Source organism: Saccopteryx leptura, chromosome 3 (assembly GCF_036850995.1).
Source record: "Saccopteryx leptura isolate mSacLep1 chromosome 3, mSacLep1_pri_phased_curated, whole genome shotgun sequence".
Taxonomy (NCBI): Eukaryota; Metazoa; Chordata; class Mammalia; order Chiroptera; family Emballonuridae; genus Saccopteryx; species Saccopteryx leptura.
The window spans coordinates 83,368,854-83,378,551 of record NC_089505.1 but is presented as its reverse complement, the minus strand read 5'-3'; the positions used below and the strand labels follow the sequence as shown (position 1 = coordinate 83,378,551).

The following is a 9,698-nucleotide window of genomic DNA, read 5'->3' as shown; positions in this document are numbered from 1 at the left end:
TCTGCCTTTATGGAAAGTCACTGTGGACCAGGCATGTGGGAAACAGGTCAGGGCCAAGGGAAGAATCAGCAGGACAGAAGAGCCAGTGGTCTTCACACTCATCTGGAACAGCTCATGACACCCACATAACTCGGTGAGGAGATGGGACTTGGCTGGGCTTAGGCTCTAGCCAGGTGGAACAGTAGATGCTCAGCAAATAAAGGAATACCTGCAGTGCCTGAATTCAAACCCAGTTCTGAACCCCATTGTGTGCTGCACTGACTGCTGTACCCTTGATATACATATGGTGGCATCCCGCTCCTCTGCTGGGCAGCCACACAGGGAGCATAGAGAGGCACTACCATTGGCCAAACAGCCAGCAGGCCCCACCACCCTCTCCACCTCCCCCAAACCCTTAGGGCAGGATGCTCCGCCAGGTGCTATTACTAAGCTGGAGGGAGAAGAGCAACAGCCTCCCTCTGGGCTGCCAGCCAAACTGATGCAGGACTTGGTGTCACCAGCCACCACCATCTTCAGCTGCCCAGCAGGAAAACCAGGGGTCCTGGCTGCTGCTCCCAACACCAGCCCATCTAGCACTCCAGACGTTGCCTGCCAGGACAGGTATGCTAGGGCTCAGGTTTCCTCATAGCAGCAGCCTTGCCCCAGTGACTCCCTGTACCCCAAAATGTAAGGTGCTCACACATCATGCCCATCAGAAAAGGGAGGGAAACTTTGAATTCCTAAGGGCTTAGAAGATCTGGTGACACACTTTGAAATATGACCCTTGGACAGCTACTGTGATTGGGGTGGGGTCCCACATGTGGCCTCACTCTGTGAAGACACACCTTATACGTGGCTGGCCTGTACCCCACCCTACAGGACCAAGGGTTCTAGGAGAATCAGATCATGCTCAAATGCCCACCTCACTCTTGCCCAGAAAAGAGGTACCAGATGACCAAGCAGACAGTCCTGTCTTTACCCAAGGGGGCGCTGAGACCCAATGGCTACAGCCAGTCCCTGAAATCTAGAAACACATAATTCAGCTCACAGCTTTCGGGTTTGGGCCCAAGGGTCAGTCCTTTATTATACACTCCAAGATGGATCCATCTGAACCTCATAGGTGCCAGATAAGGGGTACCTCAGGGAGGGCACCGGGGATCTTGTTCAGCCAGACTGGGGCAGAGAAGCACCCCTAGACCTCACCTTCCTCAGGGAAGGTGGTGGGGTGAGGAGTTAGGGCCACAAATCTTGGGCCCAGCCCCATATCTGATGATCCAGTTCGCAAAGGTGGTCCAGTCCCTGACCAGCCCCAGCCCTAGCTTGACACTCTCTGCAAGGGTCCAAGTTCATGGGAGTAAAGTGTGTTGGGCCCCTGGTAAGTGGAGAAGAGGTGGAAGCAGGGGGAAGATCTACAGTGCCTGAATTCAAGTGCCAGCTCTGCCCCCCCCCCCCCTTGTCTGCGGCAGTGACTGCTGTACCGGTAATATATATATGGTCGTACCGCACCCCTCTGGTGGCAGTCACAAGGAGAGCTCAAAGGAGGCGAGCTCCGAGGGGAGCTGTACTGGGGAGGACAGCGTAGTCGGCCGCCTGGAACATGGTCAAGATGTCGGGTGGTTTCTTCCACTGGGCAGGGATGTGAGTCCTGCAGTGGGCGTGGCTTAGCCCCACTGACAATTGAGACGCTGTAAAGGATGTCAGGACTGCAGGAGCCTGGGCGAACCCGCGTTGTCGGAGCCAGGTATCAGTCCCGAATCAGGACGCAGGATGCGCAGCCAGGTGGCGCTCCAGCAGGGCGCGGTGCGAGAACACCTTCCCGCAGGTGGGGCAGGGCGCGCGCTCCGGCCGGTGAGTGCGCATGTGCACGTTGAGGGAGCTCTTCTGCGTGAAGCGCTTGGCACAGACAGCGCACTGGAAGGCGCGCACACCTGTATGTGTGACCATGTGCTTGAGCAGGTAGTCACGCAGCGAGAAAGATCGCCAGCACACAGCACACTGGTGGGGCTTCTCCCCTGCGGGCGACAGGACGGTGCCACGTCTGTCAGCTGGAAAGAGACCTCGGGGCGCCTTTGCGGGGTGCCTCCAGGACCAACTATCAATCTGGAATACCCCTGCCCGACAGGTACATTCCGGGACCACCCTTCCCTCCCCTCCCTTACCTGCCCAGTAGGGATCCCCATACAGGGCCCAGTATATCCCCTCTCCTCTGCCCAGTTGGAACACCTCTCTCCCAGACCCTTACCATAAAACCAGGGCATCAGTGAATGTCAGGGTCCCCTAACTACAACAGGTACCCTACCAGTAGGGAACCCTGTCAGTGAGGGACATCATTGCCTCTCAGGACTGGCCATTCAGGTGTCTTGCTACATTTACAGACATCCCCTTACCCCATTCCTACCATGCCCATAGAGGATTGATTCTTAACTATGATCTCTGGCCACCATTCTGGGCACAGTGTGGCAAGGCCCAGCACCCTTACACTGGAAGAGACCTGGGCATACCTATCCCCTTTCTGTTGGAACCTTTTGCCTAGAATCCCTGCCTGTTGGTCACTATAATATCCCTGGGGTGCTAGAGCAGCCTGCTCTCCTCACCATGGATCAGAGGAAAGGATCCTCTGTGTTGTCCCCTAGAGTCATGTAGTATAAACAAAAAGTCTTTCTCAGCAGCAGGTGGCTACAGGGCAGTGCCTAGAGGAGGTTCTTCTGGCACCTGGCTAAGCCCAAAGCAACCTGGAAATTTTTGGCTGGCACCACCTTGGGGATTCTGCCCTTTTTCCTTCCTCCCCAAGGCAGCCAGCCAGGTGGAGATTTTAAACTGTAAACCACACCTCAGAACATAGATACCTTCCCCACCATGCATAGTAAAACCCCAACTTCCTGGCCCAGCAGCATTCCTCATACCACTCCCCAAGGCCTTCCAGACTAATCCTTGCTTTCTTTCTTTTTGTGACAGAGACAGAGAAAAGACAGAGACAGGAACAGATAGGGATAGATAGATAGAGACAGACAGGAAGGGAGAGAGATGAGAAGCATCAATTCTTCCTTGTGGCACCTTAGTTGTTTATTAATTGCTTTCTCATATGTGCCTTGACTAGGGGGTCTACAGCTGATCCAGTGACCCCTTGCTCAAACCAGCGATCTTGGTCTCAAGCTGGTGAACCCTGCTCAAACTAGATGAGCCCGCGCTCAAGCCAGGGATCTCAGGGTTTTGAACCTGAGTCCTCTGCGTCCCAGTCCTCTGCTCTATCCACTGTGCCACCTTCTGGTCAGGCTAATCTTTGCTCTCTTAACATCTAGCTTGGCCTTTGGCATTCCATATCCATCCTCCCCAAGGGGCACCTGCATCGTCTCTGCAACACACCCACTAATTACCAGCCACCATCGTGGCCTCTTACTCCACAGTGCCTCCAGCTCGACGTTCTTCTGCATTTTACTTCTCCCCAGCCACTTCAGAGACACCTCCCTGACATGCTGAGGTTCAAGAGAACCTCACTGCAGCCTTGGTGAGTCCATGTCTCTCCTCCACCCTGGATCAGGCCACCATTCTTCCTGCTTCCCAAGGCCAGAGAACACACAATCCTTTGCATCTAGGAAGCGCCACTGGATCCAGTGACATCACAGTAGACCCAAGAAGCTCCCCACAGCACTGCTCCAAAATCTGGCCATGAGCCCTCACCACCACCATCAAGGCTCCATCCCTAATGTCCATCCCCAGCTCCATCTGCTGACAAAGTCTCCACCACCAACTTTCCAAAGGCTCCAGTAGGTTCCGGCTCCAGACCTGTGCCTTCAGATACACTGCACTCCCCACCCCCACATAATAAAGCGTGGTATGAGACCAGCAGGAATGTCCACTGCCCACATGTATAGCACTTGGGGGCTCAATTTCCAGGATACACTGAGTCACCAAAGTGTAAAAGAACCCTGTCACAGCCCCCGCCCAGCACCCAAACCTGTCTCAAGTTTGAATCTCCAATTACCCACGGGCTGAGACCCACCCTGGCTCACCGGAGTGGATGAACATGTGCTTGGTGTAGTTTTTCCTCGAGCTGAATGTCTTGCGGCAGTGGCTGCACTCATAGGCCGGAGGCTCTGAACCAGTGGTGCGCACAGCGGGGACCAAAGGGGCAGAGGCGGGAGTGGTGGGCGGGGCTGGGGTTTCCCCAAGAGTAGTGTTGGGGCCCGCCTCCCGCTGGAGTGGTGAGTAGAAAGCGGGGCGAGGTGCAGCTGGCCCGGAAGGTGCTGGAGGGGGCTGTGCAGGGGGCCCTGGAGCGCCCAGATGAAAGGGGAATAGCGCAACGGGTGGTGGCCCTGGGGTCTTCACGGCAGGTGGGCGGGATCCAGACAGGACGCAGTCGGGCAAGGCCGGGCCCTCGGTGGGACAGCCTTCCACGACTGTGCCATCTTCCTCTTGCCACGCGGATACGTAGCTATCGGAGAACACATCCTCGGCAGCCGAAGGTCCCCGAAGGAAGTCCCTCCCGGCTCCGTAGTCAGAGAGGCCAGCCGGTGCAGGTGGCTCCTCGCGTGCGCTGTCAGATGCGGCAGTGAGGAAGCCAGCGGCGCAGTCGGTGAAGGCAGGGGGTACCTGGTTTTCGCCTGGGCCGCCGCCTTCTCCATCCTCGCCATCGGTCTCCTCATCTGTCTCCTCATCCTCATCCTCACCGCCCTCGTCTGGGGCCACAGGCAGAGCGGGGTCAGCGGCGGAACCCTCCACTTTGGTGGGTGTAGGGGGCGCAGGCAGCTGCAGGCGCGCGGGTTGGCGTTGCTTGCGGCTATGCGCCACACCAGGATGGCTCAGGGGGCGTGCGGTCAGCAAGTGGCGCAGGCGGTGGCGCAGCTGCGCGGGAGCAAGTGGTGGGGGAACGGGTGTGGGGAGGGGCGGGGGCGTAGGGGTGGCCAGGGCCGGGGCACGGGCGCGAGCGATGATCTGTGTGCACTCATCTATGACTGTCTGGATGCGCAACACAGACGCGGCCGTGAGCACCTGCAGCGCTTCGCCTTGCGCCACCACAAGCGACCCACTGTAGAGGAACTCAACAAGCTGGCGCACAGTCTGAGCAGGCACCACGGGCGGCACACGGATCTCGGAGTGGCCGAGCAGCAACTTGTCCTGAAAGAAGGGTGAGCCGGCGGCCAACACGCAACGGTGAGCACGCAGTGAAGCCTCACGGATTCGCACGGTCACATCGCAGAAGTGCCCGCCCAGTCGCTGCCCGTTCAGGGTCTCGAGCAGCGAGCGGGAGAAGTTCTGTAGGTGGATGTGGTGCACAGCCTCCGCCGCCGCCATCTATACTAGACGAGGGAGGATGTAGGGGAGGTCAGCCAGAGACTCCAACCTCTGTCCCGTGTCCCTGTCTCTTCAGCCTTTGTCGCAAGACAGGGCCCAAGGGCGAATCTCAGCCCTCCCCAACAGCAGCAGCGTTCTGCTCAGCACACAGAATACAGCATGAGCCTACCCTACCCCAACACACACATACAGACACACACTGCAGGACTTCTGCCAGTCTCACCATAACCGCAGTCCCCAGCAGACCACTGGGAGAGGGCTGGGTATATCAAAAGTGTACACACACCCCTCCCCCCGTTTTGCTTACTACCTGAGGTGGGGTCTAGGGCTGGCTTCCACTGTCTTGACCCACCCAGCCCCCTTTCCCCCAACTCTAATATCAACTTTCCCCACATCCCCCTCAAGGAAGCAGCCCTGTGGAGAAAAGGGCAGAGACCTACATCCAGAACTGGATCACTCTTCACCCTGATAGCTGCAACTCCCTCCACTCGTGGCTGCTTTTTGGTCTGTCTAACCTTAGAGCATCCAAGGCCCAGTGTAGACCCAGGTCTGATGCCTCGGAAATGGGTTGTTAACCAAGGTACACAGAAGTCTTCACAGAGTGGGGTGGCACGACCTGTCTCCTGGACTGAGTGATCTCAGGATTGTGCATAGTCACAAAGGGTTCAGAGTAGGTTGGGCATTAGCTTGGCAGGTGCGCCATGGGAAGCAAACAGTGATTTCTGGCACACCCCAGCATAGCAGCTTGGTGCTTCTTGGAATACGGATGGGGCCTGAGGGCACAGAGTTACTTGTGAGGCCTGGGCAGGGGTGCGGAATTGGGTGGGTGCAGGTGGAGTGGAACATGGCTGAGCAATCCGGATGCTTCTTGTCAAACTGTGGCCTCAAAATCCAGCATTGCTCACCCTTGGGCGCCAGGCTCACCCCACACCCATGCCACACATCTCCAGTCTAGGGGAGGAAGGTCAGGACACAGGACCACTCTGAGACCAGCCTGGCCCAGGCACAATCACATAGCTACAGAGTGAAGCCTGCCTTGACCCACAGCCTCTATTGGGGTCCCACACTCACGCCCTCCCGCTCCTTAAGCCCAAACTGCCTTTGCTGGGACCAGACTCCACTCCCTTTCTTGTACACCCTACATCTGACTGCTCAGACCACTTCACACACCTTCCCTACCCCCACCCTCCCCCGTACCGCTGGCCTGCACTGATGCAGTGACCTCGCATCCCCGCCTACCTCCCGGTTTATTCTCCACGCGACAGCCAGAGGGAGCCTGTTCACTCCTAACAAATCAGGACCCTCCTCTGTTCAGAGCCCTCCGTGCGAAGAATTAATTCTTGGCAATTCCTCAAACGAGCCAAGTCTGCACCTGCCGTTGCCTCTGCCACAGGCATCCTTCCCGTGTCCATTCACCCAGCATCTAAAGAACTTCAAAGGCGAGCCCCGGCGATGGGGGCAGAAACCTGTGTGTCAACCCACAGGGTGTGAGCCCTTCCTTTTCCGATCCATCCCGGCCCTGACTCCCGATCCCATACAGGCCCCGACTCCTCGGTCCAGAGGCAGCAGATCTTTCAAGTGCCTCGGAACAAAGGCTATTTGAGGATGAGGCCCCTAGGCCCCCCTCCCGGGCCCGCGCCGTGTTCCCGCCGCCACACTGTTGCCCACGCCACACACTGACCCCACGCCCTCTCCCGCGCTCTGCGCCATTGCGCGACCTACCCTGAGCACCGAGTCCCTCTCTGGTCCGCGCCGGCTGCACCCGTTGCAACCCGCACCAACCCGGGTCTCCTGCGTTTACTCCGGGTCCGCGCCGTGCCCACGTCCTGCAGCGCTTCTCACGTCCTCAGCGTGCGCTCCAAACCTAGCGCGGGAGGCCCTGCCCAGCCACGCCCGGGTCTCCTCGTCTGCCCAGCGGAAGGGGGTTACCGGTCCGACCCCACTTCTAGCTCCTCCTCAAGCACCGAGCCAGGCGCTGCCTGCCTCCAGCTCACCGCTACCAGGGCCGCACTTCCGGCGGAACCTAAGTCCGCAGCCGCTGCGGCGCTGGGAAGCTATAGATAAAAGCACGTTTCCGTGTTTCTATGGTGATCCGCTGCCTTCAGGGAACCAAAGTCGCAGAAGGAGGTACCCCGGAGCAGCGAGGAATCGCTGAGCCACAAAACGCTTCTAGCGTCACCTGGAAACGGCACACAGGCGGGTCTTGGGTGTCAATCCTCAAGCCCCGCCCGTGCGCGCCCCGCCCCCGCTGGCCTGGCGCTGGTGCACAGCAATGAAGCGTGGGAAGGGAATCTGCAGCCAGGTCTCGCGTTCAGTTTAAGCTCCTGGCGACCCCGGGATGCGGCCTTCTTCCCATTACGCATGTGCAAGTAGGAGTAGGGCTCGCGAGTGGGGTGGAGGAACACACCTGGTCTTGGCGCCCACCTTCTGCCCCACGCCTGAGTCTTGGTCCCGGGTGGAAGGTGAAGAAAGCTTGATTAGATGGGATTTCCACTTCCTCCTCCTGCCCCAGGCCTGCTGCCCGGGGCGAGTCATGGCAGGCCTTGGCCGGATCGCTCAGTCAGTTAGAGAGAGACGTCAGGAAACACCGAAGTTGAGGGTTTCATTCTTCTCTACTCCCCCCTCGCCCCCACTTCCCTACGCCCCTCCCCCGCCATCAAGGCACATTTGGAAAGTGACCAATGAATACACAACTAAGTGGGAAAACAAATGAATGCTTTCCTCTCTCCCCCTAACTCTGTATCTCTAAAATCAATCAGTGAGCCAAGGAAGCATTCTCCCTAAACACAGAATGTTGCTGGAAGTTAGGGTCTGTACAGTAACAGATCCATGTTCCTGTCTCTCTAGCTTTCTCCCTTCCTCTCTCTAAAATCAATAAAATAAAATTTTTAGCCTGACCAGGGGGTGGTGCAGTGAATAGAGCGTCGGACTGGGACGCGGAGGACACAGGTTCAAAACCCCTAGGTTGTCGGCTTGAGCGTGAACTCATCTGGTTTGAGCAAAGTTCACCAGCTTGAGCCCAAGGTCGCTGGCTTGAGCAAGGAGTTACTCAGTCTGCTGTAGCCCCTGGTCAAGGCACATATGAGAAAGCAATCAATGAACAACTAAGGTGCTGCAACAAAAAATTGATGCATCTCATCTCTCTCTTCTTGTCTGTCCCTATCTGTCCCTCTCTCTAAAAAAAATTTTTAATGTAATAATTAAAATAAAATCAACCAATGAAAAAAATTTTAATGACCAATAAATGAAGGCATATGGAACTGAATGATGTGGCTAGGAGCCAAAAAAAAAAAAAAAAAAAAAAAGCACTGGGAGGAGGGGTTGAGATGGGTGGTACCCTGCTGGAGGGTGGTGAGTAGCCAGACCCCAAAGACTGGAAATCACAAGGGACAGAGTCTGTGGGAAGAGCTGTCCTGGAACAGGGAACAGCTTAAATCAGCAAGGGCCTTGACATGGGACTGGCTGTCCAGCACATGCATGAACAAGTCCCACTAGATGGTGAGGCTGAGTGGTGACCTGGCCTGGCCTTATGCTCTACTCATGAGGGCTGAAGGAAGAGAGGAGGGTCTGGACTGCAAGGTCAGAAGACCCCCGGGACCTCACTGGACTCCATACTTTATGCAGCAAGGGTGGAGTCCAGCGTGAGGAGGAGAGGTGATTTCTCAGCCTTCAGTATGGGGACAACATCAGAATGCCCGCTTATCATAGCAGAGTTGTAAATGTGTTGAAGGTCATGGAAGGGTGGGGAATATGCCAGACAGACTGACAGCTCATCCTGTGACCCATCACCTGAGGAAGCTCATTAAAACCCTAGTCAAATGATCTCATCCTCCTTGTTCAGAATGTGGGCCCCTCACTGTGGCCTGCCTAGTCCACTGTGTTGGCTCCATTCAACCTCAACAACCCTCCTAGACCCCTTCCCCCCCCCCCCCAGTTCCTATCACTGGTCATTCCTCTCTGCCCTCCCAGGCTACTTGCTGTGCCCACCTCAAGGCCGACCTGTGCAGTTCCCTCTGTTGCACCATCTCACACAGCTCAGCTGCCACCACCCCACTCTCCCAGAAACCTCCCTGATCTCAAGATTACCCCATCTTCTGTCACAGGGCCTGTGAGGGCAGAGGTTATCTCTGTGTTACACTTTGACAGACAGCTGCTGCCTCTATAACCTAAACAAGAATGTAGGTGCCAACAGTTGCCTTACCCTGCCCTGGACCTAATTCCACTGGATTCTGGGGCATTGTTAGTCATCTCATGTAGGGGACAAAATCCTAAAAATGCCCCACTCCATCCTGACCTGGTAACACAGTTGGTTAGAGTATTGTCCCTATATGCCAGAGTTGCAGGTTTGACCCCTGTCCAGACAACTCTAAGAATTAACTAGTGAGCCTGACCAAGGTGGTGGCACAATGGACAGAGCATTGGAATGG

General features: G+C 56.6%; 2 protein-coding genes across 7 annotated transcripts in view; one reads left to right on the top strand and one right to left on the bottom strand.

Moving 5' to 3' along the window:
• ZNF329 (zinc finger protein 329) overlaps nucleotides 1-9,698 on the top strand; it is a 323,877-nt gene that overhangs the window by 35,039 nt on the left and 279,140 nt on the right. The gene's annotated exons all lie outside the window — the stretch shown is intronic.
• ZBTB45 (zinc finger and BTB domain containing 45) lies at nucleotides 537-7,465 on the bottom strand. Of its 6 annotated transcripts, none has more exons than XM_066374670.1 (4): nucleotides 6,994-7,463; nucleotides 6,511-6,737; nucleotides 3,990-5,271; nucleotides 537-1,991 (listed from the first exon to the last, which is right to left on the bottom strand). In XM_066374670.1, the coding sequence occupies exons 3-4, from the start codon at nucleotides 5,269-5,271 to the stop codon at nucleotides 1,735-1,737; spliced, it is 1,539 nt and encodes a 512-aa protein (XP_066230767.1). In that variant the 5' UTR covers nucleotides 6,511-6,737; nucleotides 6,994-7,463; the 3' UTR covers nucleotides 537-1,734. The 6 variants fall into 6 exon arrangements, with proteins under 6 accessions (XP_066230767.1, XP_066230766.1, XP_066230769.1 ...); XM_066374669.1 differs by having other exon boundaries at nucleotides 538-1,991; nucleotides 3,990-5,276; XM_066374672.1 differs by having other exon boundaries at nucleotides 538-1,991; nucleotides 3,990-5,276; nucleotides 6,511-6,702.